This window comes from Anastrepha ludens, chromosome 5 (assembly GCF_028408465.1).
Source record: "Anastrepha ludens isolate Willacy chromosome 5, idAnaLude1.1, whole genome shotgun sequence".
Classification (NCBI taxonomy): domain Eukaryota; kingdom Metazoa; phylum Arthropoda; class Insecta; order Diptera; family Tephritidae; genus Anastrepha; species Anastrepha ludens.
This window is the reverse complement of record NC_071501.1, coordinates 72,622,014-72,638,346: the sequence shown is the minus strand read 5'-3', so window position 1 is coordinate 72,638,346 and position 16,333 is coordinate 72,622,014. Positions and strand designations below refer to the sequence as shown.

The 16,333-nt window shown below is 39.2% G+C and overlaps 1 protein-coding gene across 14 annotated transcripts in view; it reads right to left on the bottom strand.

Moving 5' to 3' along the window:
• Positions 1-16,333, bottom strand: part of LOC128865064 (muscle-specific protein 300 kDa) — a 286,723-nt gene that overhangs the window by 23,615 nt on the left and 246,775 nt on the right. For all 14 annotated transcript variants that reach the window (XM_054104992.1, XM_054104990.1, XM_054104996.1 and 11 more), the window contains 3 exons: positions 14,941-15,105; positions 7,149-14,828; positions 4,826-5,131 (listed from right to left, as the gene is read on the bottom strand). In XM_054104992.1, coding sequence (XP_053960967.1) covers positions 4,826-5,131; positions 7,149-14,828; positions 14,941-15,105 — 8,151 coding nt within the window. The remainder of the gene's footprint in view (positions 1-4,825; positions 5,132-7,148; positions 14,829-14,940; positions 15,106-16,333) is intronic.

The following is a 16,333-nucleotide window of genomic DNA, read 5'->3' as shown; positions in this document are numbered from 1 at the left end:
AATTTTTAGTTCGAGGCAAGAACTTCTAAAACAAATTTGCGTATTTACTTAATTTGATAGTTATTTTATATATATCTATTTATTTTTATTGGGTCATAGTGCACTGCGACTTCTAATTTGGCATACTGTGCTCGATCGCGTGCTTAAAAAAGGAGGACTCTAATGAATTTGCGCACTTTGCCTTACTTATTTAATTTACTATTTGCTTTATTGTTACAGAAAACATTTATGACTAAGAAAAATGCCTATTAAAGGTCTGTAAAACCAGTTCTTATCAAAACTATAAAATTTTTAAAAGAATTTTATTTATAGCTAAGCAAAACTTAGAACCATATGGAGCTCTCGAGCAGTGGTCATAAAGGATTTTAGTTCTGCTTTACGGGATTTTTACCTGGCCACGCCCACTTATTTGCACTGAAATAAATTTACTTTCGTGAAATAAACATCAACTTGAAAGGTTTTCTCGAATATGCTACACACGACACTCAGTAGTAGGTACTACAGATGGGCCAAATGTATCAGTTCAATAAAGAATTGATTGTTTTTTTTAAGATGCAGAACTTTCGACAAAATAGCATGTGGCACATTCTAAAGGAAACGCACTCATGTTTTCGCCATTTCGGAAGTATATTCTGGCACATTAGCACACAAAGAATTACATCCAAGTAGCGTTTAAAAATTTACCTTCTGTGCCTCGGTGAGCATACAGAGTATTTCGCACGTATTAATGGGTACATAATCACAAATATGAGCAGCTTTTATGCAAAAGGATGGATCAATTTTTGTCTAAGTTGACTGTTTTGGGAGAATTATAAGTCATTCACTAACAAAATATATCCACTAATAAAAAAATGTACGTGAATATGACCCACAATTCGGCCTCTATTTGCCCACTAAGTTGATGTATTGATGAACAAATGTTTGCCTATTTCTTATACAATGTAGCTCATGCAGGAATTTGAGCTATTAGAAGATCGGTTTTTAATTCCTAATTCCTGAAAAATGTTCACCCTCACATTTGTATCGTTTTTTATTAATAGCTGAGACTGTGCACAGTAATTTCTGAAAGCCTCATGGTTGGTTTCCTATAACTTTTCGAATTATATTCAAATACGCTCAGCGAACCAGCGAAAAATCAGGCAAAATATTGATCTAGCGAAGCGCATGATTTTCACGAGTAGCACAATTTCACTCTTCTCATTTAAAACTCTTAAATTGCAAACCGCAAGTTCTTTTATTTTTCCTGTTACAACAGCAAATGAAAACTGAAATGTGTCAAATGTATCTACATAAGTAAGACTGGCTCTTATGCTGATAATCTAACTGAAATTGATCACTTGGAAGTCAACGTCCGTTATGATATTAGCGAGAAAGATCGATTGGCTGGAAAAAGTTCTGCAAATTATGCTAATAAGGTCGAGTTAAGCTAGCTGCCATATGGGTGAAATTATTTGTAAAAATTTACGGCCGAACTTTGCCTCCAATTTGTGGTAGACGAATAGAAGTGCGCAAACAGCAGAAGAAAACATTTTCATGAGGAGTCATTTTGAAACAAAAATACACTCGGAAGTTTGCTAGTGCTTCCGGATAAGCGATCGCTTTTAGAAAAAAGTTTTTAGTATACTGAAAAGGTTTTCCATCACATTTTTTGCATTTATTTGAGCTACAATCCAACTACGTGGAAGAGCAGAGTTTTCAAAATCGCTTTACTTATTGAGGCAAATAATTTCTAAACGTTGACCTTCATTTTTGTTTTAATTAATTCACTTTATTTACTCATTTTTAGGTATGTAGACATGTATATAGTTGTAAGTAGGTTGTATACTTATATAAGTAGATTAGAATTGTCAGCAAACATGAACTTTTGAGCTTTACCAATCATTTGTAATTCTAAGTCAAATCGACGCCCACCAATATTTAATTTTCTAACGGACATTTTAAATGAATCCTCTACTTAATTAAGTCTATCCCTTTGGTAACGTTGCCTAATTAGCAAACTAATTCAAAAAGGGACTTTGTGCGTGCTTATGTGTGTGTGTATATATGTATGTATGTATTTAATTATGTAAATACTAGTAAAGTGCTCAACCTTACAGCAACCCGAGTATGCCCCTTGGCACAAGAATTTGTACTTATTAAAGCGCACAAATTAAGTCGGCGTATATTTCGCCTGTACATTAGGGAAGCTTGAAAAAAAGTTACAGTTTTCCCATCGGAATTCTAATAGTTATTATATTTTAAGATTTTCGCTAAAATATTTTAGAAAAATATTAAGATTTATGTTAGTTGGGCCAATGAAAATATGTATCCAAAACTCGAGTTTTTTATAAATGAAAGTGATTTAAAAATTAAAAAAAAAAAAACTTGAATATAGAAAAGTTTAAGCTTAAAAGCTCTGTATAATGATGTTTAAAAATTGTATCAACAGAATCATAATAATGGGATTCTTTATACTAATTTTTAATTTTTTTTGGAAAATAGATGTAAGGAATACTTGATTAATGTACAATAGTAAAATCTAGACCGATTCAGAATTCTAAGGCAGCGTTGGAAAATTAAGCCACTCACTTCCCAAATCAATGGATTTTTAGGTTAGATTATGGCGGTAGTTGCTTAAATCTTACAGGTCCATTGTGCGACACCGAAATCTCATTTATTTTTCTTCGCGGCACCATTTTGCGGCTCTTATAAAGGGGAAGATTGGTATCCGCCTAGAAAATCGGTTCTGATTTTAGCTAAGGCTGGATAGTTGCAAAGGAAGTGTTCAACAGTTTCTATCACTTCCTCATCTCTACAACGTCGACAATACTCATGGGAGAAAACTCCTAATTTCAAGGATGGTCTCATGGCGCGTACACCCTTTTTGGGTGTTTGGTCGAACTCCTCCTCGTATTTGTGATGTGGTGCGCTTTGATGTTGTTCCACAAATGGAGGGACCTACAGTTTCAAGCCGACTCCGAACGGCAGATATTTTTATGGGGAGCTTTTTCATGGCAGAAATACACTCGGAGGTTTGCCATGCGCTATTAGAAAAATGTGTTTCTTAATTTTGGTGTTTTCACCGAGATTCGAACCGACGTTCTCTCTGTGAATTCCGAATGGTAGTCGCGCACCAACCCATTCGGCTACGGCGGCCGCCTAATTTCAAGAAATCCCTGCCAAATAGCTAATGGCCGGTTATACAAGCCACGACCTTCGAGATATCCTCTCTTGAAAGGCTAAGCAGTTCCTTTGCCTTTTTCTTATTTATTAGCGCCCATAGTAACCGAACTGTTACGCATGTGTCTTCATCTCTCCACACCCCATTGCCCTCCTGGATTCTTATTCTTAATTATTAATTTGCTCGTGGCCATTGGTATCGCAATGGTACTTCTATTACTGAGCAGTTGAAGAGTAATACCTTTCCTGGCCAGCTCATCGGTTTTACAATTTCCTTCAGTATCTCTATGCCTCGGCACTAATATCATTAAGGGCTGATCGGCATTCTTGTGCAATCTTTGATCTTAGTATAGCCGCAAGCAATGATTTAAAGGCCGCCTGGCTATCCGGGAATATATTTATAGTTATTTTTGTTACTACATGCGTATTTAGATAGTAGCCACTTCTTTTATAGCTAGAACTTCTCCCTGATAGACGTTGCAGTAGCGTCGTAGTCGAACGAATAGTTCAAGTCCTAATTCTTTCGAAAATAATAAAAAATAATTAAAGTCCTTTCCATCATCCATCCATTCATTCCACCATCTTTCCTGATTTTTTGGAAAAAAAATTTATAAAAAGTAATTTTATTTATAAAAAAGCTCGGCCGTGCTCAAGTAACTCTTAATATTTTTCCGAAATTATCACAAAATTCTTCGTCTTTAAAAACTCCTAAATATATAATAATCGGTTGTACTCCTAACTATCATATAATCATGTAAAAAGTCACAGTTTTCCTAATCTGAAGCGTACTGTATTCGGTAGCTGATAAAGGTAGCTGTAAAACACAAACTAACTGATGCAGCACGTTCAAATTTTGACAGGAGTCAACTGACAGATGCCTGTTTACAGGAGCAGTATTTCTTTTTCAGTAAAGAGGTCAGAAATACAAAAAGTCACGGACTTATTGACCCGCCCTCGTAATAGTCCATTGCCGATATAATTTTTTGTAGAGAAATGTGTTATTAATCTTACCGACAGCATTTTAATACTAAGGTCCGTTGCAAAAATGTAGTGATACAGTTAATTTTAAAAGTAAAACACTCACACACATTAAAAAATATTTTAACCCACATTGCCTATTAGTCATATCTTAAAAGCTATTTGTGAGTATTTTAAAGTAAGTACTGAAAGTTGTTTATTTTACAAACAAAAAGACAAATAATTCCATATTTTTTATGCTTGCCAGTAGGAATTGCGTTGAGCAAATATTTTCCCTAGGCTAGTATAAAATCATCATTCAGGACTTACGCGGCTATAAGTATCTTTGTTATTATGTTTTTACCAGTTTCTCAATAAGGCAGGCAGTACCCATTGCAAATTACTTTGGAGCGCTGTATTAGAAAATTATATCCGTTTTGAGCCTGCAACTCACTCAAGATATTAGGCATGTATATGTTCCCGGACTGAACTGGATTTATATTCGGCCAAGGATTATCACCTCAGCAGCATTTACGAAAAATGTGCAGTAACACCTTATTAACACAACAACAAGCGCCAACATAGGATTAAAATTAAAATAGTTTTTTTTTTTATTTTGAATCAGTCAGTATAAAATGGGTACTGCATACCTTGCTACTAATACTATAATTCAATTCGATTAAAATAAGTTTGCTGTGAAATCACTTACCTTAGCATTTTGTAAAGTTTCTAATGGCTGCTCCAAATTCTTCACTGTATCCATTTGTTGTTCAACGTAATTGCGTACAGCGGCCGATGCGTTGCGATATTTCTCCCAAAGCTCAACGGCACGTTGATAACGTGTACACAATTGTTGCAAATTATCCGAAGTATCATTCCAGGCTACAACCGCATCCTGCACGGCCGATTCGATTTGTTCGACAATTTGTACATCGCACGTTTCGATAAGGGGCTTGGCAGAAGATTTTAAGTCGTCCAAGAGTGTTTCACGATTTTGCAAATCACCAGCAAGACCCTGATTTTGAATGTTCAATGAAAGTAAACAAAATATGTTAAGCCACCGCTATGTACGATTTAGTGCGATTAGACGAGGAATGAGGGGAGCACGACAAATTTCACTATAAACTTGAAACTTTTACGAAACATTTTCGTGAATTTGGAGTTCAATAATAACACTTTTTTAAACCCAACAACACTTTTACTATTCTCACTATTGTGCTGACAGTAGCACGCCGCTGCCGTTTCAGCGCGCATTCACGTCAAAACCTTAGCACGTACTAAACAGCAATCAGCACAAAAGAGCCAACAAAGAGTAACAAACAAAAAAAAAAACGAAAAGCAATCCAAAGACACGAAAAAAACAATGAAATGGCAAAGAAAATATTGAAAAATAAAGAAGTGCAGTAGAAAAACAAATACAAATTAACCAGCTGAAAACACAAGACCCCATGAGCTTTCTATGTGGCTCCCATTTTGCATGGCCCGCAGTCGCATAGCCCGCCGCACGACCGACGACTTACCAACCAACACTCTCTATGAAGCTTCTAATGGCAGACCCAAATTCTTAACACATACTCGTATATGTATTCGTATGTGTGTGCGCATATGCATGAATGTATGTATGTCCCTGCTGCTCCTCATGTTTGCGGCACCAACTTCATAGGCGCTGCTACCCATTTACATTTAAGTAGCAAGCGTGTAAGTATTGAGCGAAAACTTCATGGTGACTTACGAATATTTAAAGCGAATCATTTTCACTAAATTTGCCGCATTGGACACGGCTAATTATAATACATAAATTGAAAATGGTCTTATGTGCCTTAAAAATATCGGAAACATACCAAATTGGTATAGAAAGAAATGGCTGCTTGTATTTGAAGTGATTACATCTATTTATTTTTTTCAACGGAAAGTATTGTGAAATTCGTCGAAATAAACTACCGAAATGAGCGCCTAAGATGGAGAGCCTTTGTTTAAAAAACTAAGCGGGTTTACAATAGGTTTGAAGTAAAAGTAGTTGTGTGCTTTCTAAGGCATAGTAAGGAAATTCGTTTAGAAAGTAGTAAAAGTGTCGTTGCAAAAATGGCTTCGAAGCAAAAATTATATCCCAAATTAGACCACTTTTCACAAAACAAAGCCAGGAAAAATTGTTTCCAATATCAAAAGAGTGAAATACCGATAAAGGCTTTACCTATTGATAAGTTCTGACAATATTTTTAAATTCATTTTGATTATTATTGTTATAAAAATATATTTCACTCTAAAATAAAAACCACTTAAACCTAAGTCCCAAACTATGTGCAAAATTTTAAAACATTCAACAAATTTCCATACAATTTCACACTTAAAAAAAAAAAAGTTAGGTATTCAGTTTTATAGCGCATGTAATTCTACTAAATAAGCTGTAAGTTTGAAGTGCTTCAAAACCATCGATGATTTTTGATAATTTTTTTCCTTAGCGGTGTTAAGCCTTTTCTCTATACAACGAATGCACTTTTTATACGTAGGAAATAGAAAACATCGTCAAGGAAAATGATTATTTAAAATCAACGAGACCCACTTTACACTTTTACTTTATTATACTAAAATTGTATGGGCTATACAACTACGTACCCAAAATACAAAAAAAAAAAAAAACTTATTAAAAAAACTTCAAATTTCAATGAAAATTTGTTTGTACAGTTTGAAATTTGAATTAATGCTGGCTTTGTTCTAGAATGAAAAAAAATATATTGATAATGTATAATTAATATTAATTAAAAAATAAATAAATACATAGTCAAAACTTGCTAATAGGTGATAATTTCAAAATTTTGTCTCTAACTTCACATCGATGTTGGATGACTTAATGAAAAGTTACATATGCTACACACTTTTACAAATGGGATACACTAATACAAATGGGCTTCAGAAAATATTTTACCTCTACCTTCGTTTTTTTACAATTCATCTTAACCCTTGTGTCTCAGGCCTTTTCCCATCGCAACTTTATAAACATTTTTAGTATACTTTTATTTTCACGTTCTACTCACCTCTAGCCGCTCAGTGGCCTTTCGTAGCCGCTCGTAGTCCACCTGTCCGTGCACCTTCAACAATTCCATCATAAAGTCTGTCTCCTGCACGGAGTCATGCACCATTTCCAACTGTCGCTCATAGCGTATCCAGAGCGCTAAACGATTTCTTAGTATCGTCAAAATGTTCGTGCACTTACTCTCCAAGAAAGCGTGATCGTCTTGCAGCTGCGAGATGTCACGCTCCAATTTCAGCGGCGACACGGACATCTTCAAACGCATTGGCAGTGTATGCAACATTTGTCGTATACGCATGATTTCTTGCCAATTACCGATGAGATCTTCACCCACAGCTTGACAGTCGATTACCGCCTTTTCGATCGCTTCGTTGCCTAATTTTTCGGCGCTTTCACATTCATCCAGTATGACCGAGAGTTTAGTTTGATGTTTGCGTAAATTCTGTATGCCTTCTTGTATGGCGCGCAGTTGTTCACGCAGCACAGAGCTACCTTCGAGTTCTTCAGAAATCTGCGTGTTGATCTTGTGAGAGAGGGCGAAGAGCTCACCCACCTTCTCTGGTTCAATGGCGGGATCTTGTAGGCCAATGCGTCCCAGCTCATTGCCAATGAAGCCAACACGTGTGCGCAGTACCTGTATGCGTTCAATGTAGAGACAAAGCTCTTCCTCGTTCTTGATTACACCCTTAATGCTGGTCATTGTGAGGTAAATTTCTTGCAACTCACGTTCGAGCAACTTCAATTTCTCTTCTGCTGGCACATCTTGCGATGCGAGACTATTTACTATGTTGTTTTGTATGCGTTCGATGGAGGCGGCTATGTTTTGCCAGCGCTCTTCGAGTTGCGCATGGAATTGACGTTGCAACATCTCATCGGCGAGCGGTATGACTTGTAGGGCCTTCTCGAAACTATGTCCAGCTAAGTTGCGTATATTGTTGTGCATTTCGAAATTAGCCTTCATTTCCCAAAATTGACGCATGTGTTCGATTGGTTGTTCCAGTGGATCTTCGGGTATGTGTATGTTACGCAATTCCTTCTCAGCGTCTCGCACAAACGTCTCCATTTTGTCGGTTTGGTTTTCGTACTGCGTCCAGATTTCCTTAAATACGAGCAGACGATGCAGGTACAAGGAAACTTCTTCACGCAATTTCAACAGCACAATGAGTGCTTCATTGGTCTCCTCGACAAGATTGGGCGCTTGCACAAGATCTTGTAGTTTATTGGCAATATTTGAGAGTTGAGTCATCTTTAGATAGTGATGTGAGATGTCGGTGCTGAGCGATTGATAAAGTGTTGTATATTGGTCGTAGTCAGCCGAAGTGACAGCCGACAAATCAGGTACACGTTGCTGCGCTACGTGCAGCCATTGCAATTCGTCCTTCATACCCTTCTCCAAGACAGTCCAGCGCGAAGCAGCTTGTACTAATTTCGACGAACGCTCAGAGGCTTTCTCCAATAGCACAGTCGCACGATTGTATAGTTCTTTATGCAACTCGGCATGCTTTTCTCTCGTTTCCGAGTCGATATTTTCCTCCAGTGACTCTAACATGGCGCGGCAGTGGCTCAAATTTACAAAGAATTTGCGATGTTTTTGCACCTCATTGTTGAGTTGTTCCAATGAGCTGGAAATGATTGGACTTTCTACCATTTTATCTGCTAATACCGTAATGTTGGTGAACTCCTTTAGCGTTTGCTCATACTCTTCACCTAATGACTGTAGCTGTAGCAAACGGTCGCGTTCGGCCAATATGTTGTTCTCGATATTTTTACAAACTTCGTAGGAGTTGTAGATGTCTTGGGGAACCTTCTTACTTGGGAAGTTACGTTGGAAAGCTCGTGCGCTTTGCGTTAGCTCAACGATACCAGCTTGTACGTCGGCATTTTGTGCCTCTAGTTCATCCAGGCTACGCAATTTCGCATTCAACGTTATGTCTTGTGTTATAATGGTCTCGTAACGCTCTTGAAGTTCCTCCAAAATTGTAGTGGTACGTTGTATCAACACAACAAAAGTATTCCACTTTTCCAACTCTTTAGAGTCTTGCACCTGGTTGTCTTTGGTGACATCTTCCACAGCATTTACGTGCTCCTTGAGAGCATCTACACATTGATGCACCTCAGGACCAGTCAAGTGGTCAGCCTTTTCTAGATGCGTTTCCAGTGTATTGACATTCGACTTGATGGTACAAAGTTCGTCATTCAGTTGGTTGTAATTATCCAACTTCTCTTCGGATGGACCCTCATCGGAGTTCTGCCTAATCAAGTACACGCGATATTCAATGGTTTCTAGCCAGGTGGAAACTTTTTCAATAACAGTTATAACCGTAGTTTCGATGATTGTACGATCACCACGCTGCACTGCATTTTCCAAATCGTGTAAGCCTTGATTGACCTCCTGTGCTCGTACCTCGATGGGTACATCCTTTATATTGTCGGAAAGAGTGGCCAAATGTAAAACATTGCTAAGTGGTGTATGCTCCGGTGTAGACTCTTTCAGTGACCTGATGCGTCCGCCAATCATCTGTTTCGTTTCCGCCCAAACATCCACAGGTTTTGATTGCACTTGTGGGCCGGGGTAATGTTGCAGACTTTCCGACATAATCATTGCTTGCGAGGCATCTTTTGGCGTTTTATCCACACTAATGGCAGAAGTTGCTGTCAACCATATGCTTTCTGCTGCGCTTTGCGGTGGTTCATTGTCTGGGCCTGGTATTATTGGCACAACAATCTCTTCTGTCGGCGAGCTGACTTCCTCAATCATGACCGATGAGGTAGGTCTGGAGCGAGGTTTACCACCACTTTGTTGGCCTGACAAAGTCACCTTACTTTGTTCACTGATTTGTAGAGGAACGTCTGGGAATTCTTCATAAACTGTCGTTTTAGTGATTTGTAGCTGCACCAATTGGGGTTTCTTTTCCACAGATGGCGTAGTTTTGCCTTCAGTTGTTTGAATTGGTTCTGAAAGATATTGACTGGTCGTTACTACTACTCCCGCATCGGGTATAATGTCCTTTGCTATTTCAATATTCACATTGACTTCAGGTAATTGTTCAGACACCGATTCATCTTCCGCTGGAGTTCCTTCTGAATCATGTTTTTTCTTCTTCTTCCTTTCCTTCTTCTTCTTATCACGTTTTGGCAATTCAATGGTTTGTGTATGCTCATATATAACAGGTTCTAACTCAGAGCTATCCGTGTCTGGCGGTATCGCCACCGATGTCTGTATTTCTATGTTATACGGCTCGGACATGGAAGTTAATGTTGACGAGATATCTTCCGTTAGCGTTACCGGTTCCAACGATGTTGGCTGCTCCATCGGCTGTGGCTCGTGACGTGGCGTAGTCTGAGACGTTGAATCTGCGAACTGAGTCAACTCGAAAGTCATTGTGTGCTGATCACGTTGTTCTGCAGGTGATTTCACCACTTGTACGGGTTCAATGAATTCTTCAACCACGGGTTCAGGTGTGCTTGCTGGTCTAACATGTTCCACCGGTTCGGGCGTGATTGTTTGTACATAAATCTCTTGCGTGGCTGTTTCGTCAGTTCCAATAGCTTGATCTAACTTTTCTACTTTTTCAGCGGGTAGATCCGTAGTCATATCCCTGACCAACTCCTGTACCAACGGCTGTATAATATCCGTGACGCTGGGTTCGGGAGTATGTGGCGATTCCTTAGGTGTAGTCTGTAGTTCTTTTTCAATTGTGGTAACGACAATGGTTTGACTTGATATCTCAGTGGTTTCGGGTTTTGGAAGAATTTCTACTTTGGGCTCGACCTCCATAAAAGGTACATCAGTTTGCACTTCTTCTTCTTCTGTTTGTTTTGGTTCAGCTATTATCTGTGCGACGGGCTCCTCTGTACGCGGTGTTGTCTGCATTTCCGTTTCTGTTATTTCTACTGTTATTGTTTGGGCTTCGGTGTCTTGACTCTCCGGTACAACTTCAATACTGGTCTGTAATGAAATTTCTTCATGCTTTGGCTTATGTTCTGGAGATGTCTGAGAAGACTTCAGCTCTGTCACAGGCTCTTCAAAGACTGGTAACGGCGTTTCCTCGCGTGGCGTTGTCTGTTGTTGTTCATCCTCTACATAGGAAATTTCCAAAACTTCAGTCGGAATGACCAACTCAGTGAACTGCTCACGTGGAGAATCGGAATCAGGCGTTAAAACAGCTTCTTCGACCACCTTTACTGAAGTATCTACCTCAATGCTGGTAGCTTCACTTTCCGGACTAATTTCAGTAATTGCCTCATGTTTGACTTTACGTTCGGATTCCAAACTAGGCGATTCAATGTCGCGGGCTGTCGCCTCTGACGATGGTAAATGCGACTCTTCATCTTCGCGAGCCTTGACTTTTTGCTTCTTCTTCTTACGTCGTTTCTTCTTACTATCATCGACTTCTTCATCATCTAATGTTTTGTCATCTGCTTCATAGCCAGTTTCTCGAGGAGATTCAATGTCGATTTCGGAAACTGAAACTCTGGACACTGGCACTTCAGGTTTTTCCACCTTGGGCTCTTCTTCGCTTTGTTCAAGTTCAGGTTCGACTTCTTCCTTTCTTTTCTTTTTCTTACGACTTCTCTTAGAGTCGCTGGGTGTAGCTTTCAACTCATCACCACGCGGCGTAGTGTCCTCGCGCTCTGTCTCAGTTACAGTTGTAGTCTCAACAATTTTCATGCTTACCTTTGGTGGCAATTGATTGGGATCAATATCTTCCTCAGGTGTCAAAACAACTTTTAGAACACCGCTGCCAGCTTGTTCAATTGAAGGGGCGGTCACTGTGAATGATTTTCGTGGCGAATCACTATCAGTAGCCAATACTTCACCAGAAATGAAAAGTTGTGTGGCAGCCCGTATATCAATTTTGGATTTTTCCGTTTTTTCTGATGGTGCGACTTCCAGGAGCTTATGCTCTGGTGGCGTACTTGCGCTGATCTCAGTTGATGTGAACGACTCTTGTTCACTACGGGGTAACTGATCAACTGGTGTTGGTTGCGGTTGCGTGGCAGGTGATGCTGTAATGACTTCTTCTGTGGTTACTTTGGTCACTTCTTCAGGACAGATTGGTTCTACTGGAGCCACCTCTTCCATGGTCGTGACTTGGGGCAATGGCAGCATTGGTGCTAATACTGTTGGTTCAGGTGTCTTAGGACGTGCTTCTTGAATTTCTGTTGGCAAAATTTCCGGTTCACTGACGGGTGCAGGAGCTAATACTTCTGCTTGAGGAGTGAGTGGTATTTGTTCAGGCACTTCTGATATTAATACTGTAGATTCTGAAGGGTATACTTTTGTTTCTTCTGATACGAAGCATTCAGGTTCTTTGAAGGGGGCCAATTCAGGCATCTCTATTCCAACGAATATTGGTTCTTCAGCTAATTCAGTCACTTCGACGGTTTTCTCGGGCAACTTGCTTTCAGTGGTAGTCACTGTTGTTGTTGTTGTCAACACTGTTGACTTTTCGAGTGGCTCGTCTTCTTCGGGCTTCGATTTTGGTACCACAACCTTTTCGAAACTGTATTTATCTAAGGAAACAGGATAGCCCGTATCTTCGTCAATTGGCCAAATTGCCTCTACTGGCTTAACCTCAGTTTTAATCTTCGCTTCATAAACCTCTACCGCTGGTTTTGGATCTTCATCGATGTGTTGTGAAAAATCGATGTCAGTTGGTACCAAATGGTGTTCTTTGGGCCAAATCTCACTTATATTCTCGATAGGCTCAGTTGTTTGTACGCTTGGTGAAATTGTCTCCTCTACTACTATCTTTTCTTCATGGGTTGTTGTACTTAAGTCCGCTGGAATATTAACGGGGCTAGTACTAGTAGCTTCTACGGTTTCAATGATTCTTTGTTCAACTACTTTTGGTGCTGGCAAATCAACAAATTCTACAGGTGCTTGGTCTGTTGATGTTGTTGTTCTTTCTGTTGTACTTGTTGTTATAATACTGGTTGTTGTTGGTTGTGTTTGTGTTGTAGTTGTAGTAATGGTAGAAGTTTGAATATCAAATACCTGTTGCGGCTGCATCGAGTCAATCACTGATGGGGCAGCCTCGTCTAAGGGTTTGCTTGTTTCGGAGTCTTTTGGTTCCAACAAGTCCGTGGAAACCTCCTCTATTACCACGCCCGGTTCCTTAGTTAGCCGTTCAAACTCTTCCTCAGTTACTACCTTACCATTAACAGTACGAATGATATTCACATTCACTTGTGGTGGCAATTCTTCCTCGCTAACTTCGATTTCTTCTGGCTCTTCGACCACCTCCTCTGTGACATGCTCAACGCCATCGATTACCACAATGCGCTTAATGATCTTGCGTGTCTTGCGGATAATCTTTCGCGTCACTTGCTGCACAACGGCGCGAATACTACTCTGCGTTGTGGCTGTGGTCGTTGGACCGTCCGTTGCGATGGTAATAATTTCAGTATGACCCTCAGGCATTTGTAATTGCTCATACCGTTCAATTGTTGGTTCGGTCTCGAACTCTTTAACGACAACCGCATTCGGATCAGAGCCATCGACGACAGTGCCGCGTGTCTGTTGCATGATCACTGTCTTATAGCCATGCTCATCATCACCACTGGTATCGGCTGTTTGCACATTTTCCAAATTAAGTTGACCGGTAGATTGCACCTGAATATTGCCATCTGTATCGGCTACCGTTGCAATAGAGCTGATTTGCTGATGTTGCACCACCTCTTGCCGGGTGCGTGTTACTTTCTTTACAATGATATGCTTGGTGCCATCTGCATCCACCACAACTTCAGTAGTCGTTTGATCGGGTTCGACAAAGGTGGTCTCGAATGACTGTGGCACGTTTTTCAGCACCAATTCGGTGGCACGATCGATGTCTCCTTGCGGCTGTTGATGGTAACGTGCTTCAATTTCGACATCGTCTGGCACTTCAGGTATCTCCTTATTCGGAATGGTGTCGATTTGTATCGTTTCCTGGCCAGCTTGTATGGTTGAGGTGACTAAAATATTCTCGGTAGGCTTACGCTCCTTCTGTGTCTGCATGGCAGTTTCAATGGTTTCGACAAAAGGTGCCAATGGCACAACTGGTTCCACTAAACTGGTTTGCGCCTCCACTGTGTGAGTCTCCACAATAGGTTGTGATTGTGGCACAACAAGACTTTCGGAAGTTTGCGTTTCCACTGCCAGTACTTGTGCACTAGTCGGCTTTACCTCCTCCTCTGGCATTGGGGTAGAATCAATTGTACTAGCATTTGATATAACCGATTCTGGCGCGCTGGTGGGTGGCTGTATCAACGCTTCGGCGGCAACGCGTTTTCGATGCTCTTCCTCATGTTTAGCCTTGCGAAGCTCCACAATTGTCTTTTCGATGGTGTAAATACGTGTAGTGGCTACAGTGATTTGCTCACGCAGCAGCGTAATAATATGCTCGAGCTGATCCATTAGATCGCAAGCCATGGGCGCAACATCTTCATGCTGTTGCAGCAGGCGCGTTTTCTCGACCAACTCTTCAAGTGATTGCTGCTTATCTTTCAGTGCGCGTAATAGCTGTTGACTGCGCTCGGCTTGTTTTTTGAGCTGCTCTTCATCTTCGGCGACTTCGGGGGTAGGCTCAAGGTCTTTGAGCTGTTGCGATACCTCCATAATCCATTCCTGCAATGCGATCAAATGCATTTGGTATTCATTCAGTTCTTCCTCACGCTTTGTCTGGCCGTGCATGGCGTTCTGTGAGATGTAGATAGAGAATGGAATGAAATGAGACGAACAGCGAGAAAGACGTTGAGGTTATGTAGCGCATAAAGTGTATGTTTTTTGCTTTCTGTTTTTTTTAACTTACTGCAATCATTGTGATGCCCTGTTGGGTGCGACGTAGTAGTAGATCAATGCGGTCCTTGATCTCGTTAAGTGTACGCTCTGTTGCTGGATCGGTAGGTAACGTATAACTGATTTCTTGTAGACGTGTTGTTTCCTTTTCCTGGTATTCCAGATTCTCTTGGATTAGCTAAAGAAAGTACGTTTGGAGATTATTAGGACGCTTATACATTTAATTATTTATGAAATTATTTCCCACCAGCAATTTTTTTATGTAAGTAAAAAGTCTTAAAAGTGGAGAAGAGTTTAAATCGTTTACTTTTCACTCAACTATATTTTTTTAGTATTTTTATTTATTTGTTTTCAAGATAAAAATATCGTGGAAAGAAGTTTAATTTAGTTTATTGTTTAAAGTAAAACTAATTTTTTTTAGTGCTTTTTTTTGTAGTTTTTCATTCAACGGTAGGGTAGAAAATCATCATCAAGTGAATAGAATCTGTATTTAAAACTATGAATATGGCCTTTAACGCCAAGCAAAAGCATCCACTTTTTAAATCTTCTGTTATATTAGACATCACATTTTTTATTTCTACTGTTACTACTTTTGATAATTTCAAATCTACCAATTTTTTTTATTCTTTTAAATGTCCTTATTAAATTTTTATCTTCACTTGTCTGACTTTTTACTTACATCTTAGTACTTTTTCGAAATTTTGGCCTACATTTTTCTATTTTTGAATTAATACGTTTACGACTACATTTAAAATATAAGTGAAAAAATATAGCTATGCATTGATTTGTTGTAATGCCTTGTTGTATTGTGTAAAAAATATAAGCAAACTACGTATTCAAATTTAAAATTTTTCTAAAAGCATTCAAAGTACTACCAAGCTACTGAAATTCAGAACTAACAAAAATAATGGTTGGAAGCTATGTTTTGGACTACGGTAACTAATATTTCGCTACCTCCTCTAAATAGAAATAAGTAGCAGTTTTGATAATTGAAATGCATTAATTGAAAGAAATCCATTATTTTTGCGTCACATTTTTGCGCAAATAGTTCTCGATCTTTAGCTCCTGGACGGCAATACGACTACAAATATGCTGGTCAATTTCAACATTTTCTTTAACGTAAAAAATGTACAATAATTAACTGTTTCAGTAACGGCATCAAAACACCATTCACAATTTCAGCGGCCTGACTTGAATTTTCGCCTTTATCAAAGAAAAACTGTGAAATGTACCAATTTTTTTCTTTGTTGTCACCCTGTAACTCGCGCCTGAATGAAACAAACGAAAAAACAGTACGAACATTTTTTTTTAGTGTCAAATGTCACCCTGACAACGAGCATAAATTTTAAATCATTTGATCGATACTTAACGAGATAATTATTGCCACTTTTATTTTTTGCTAAACT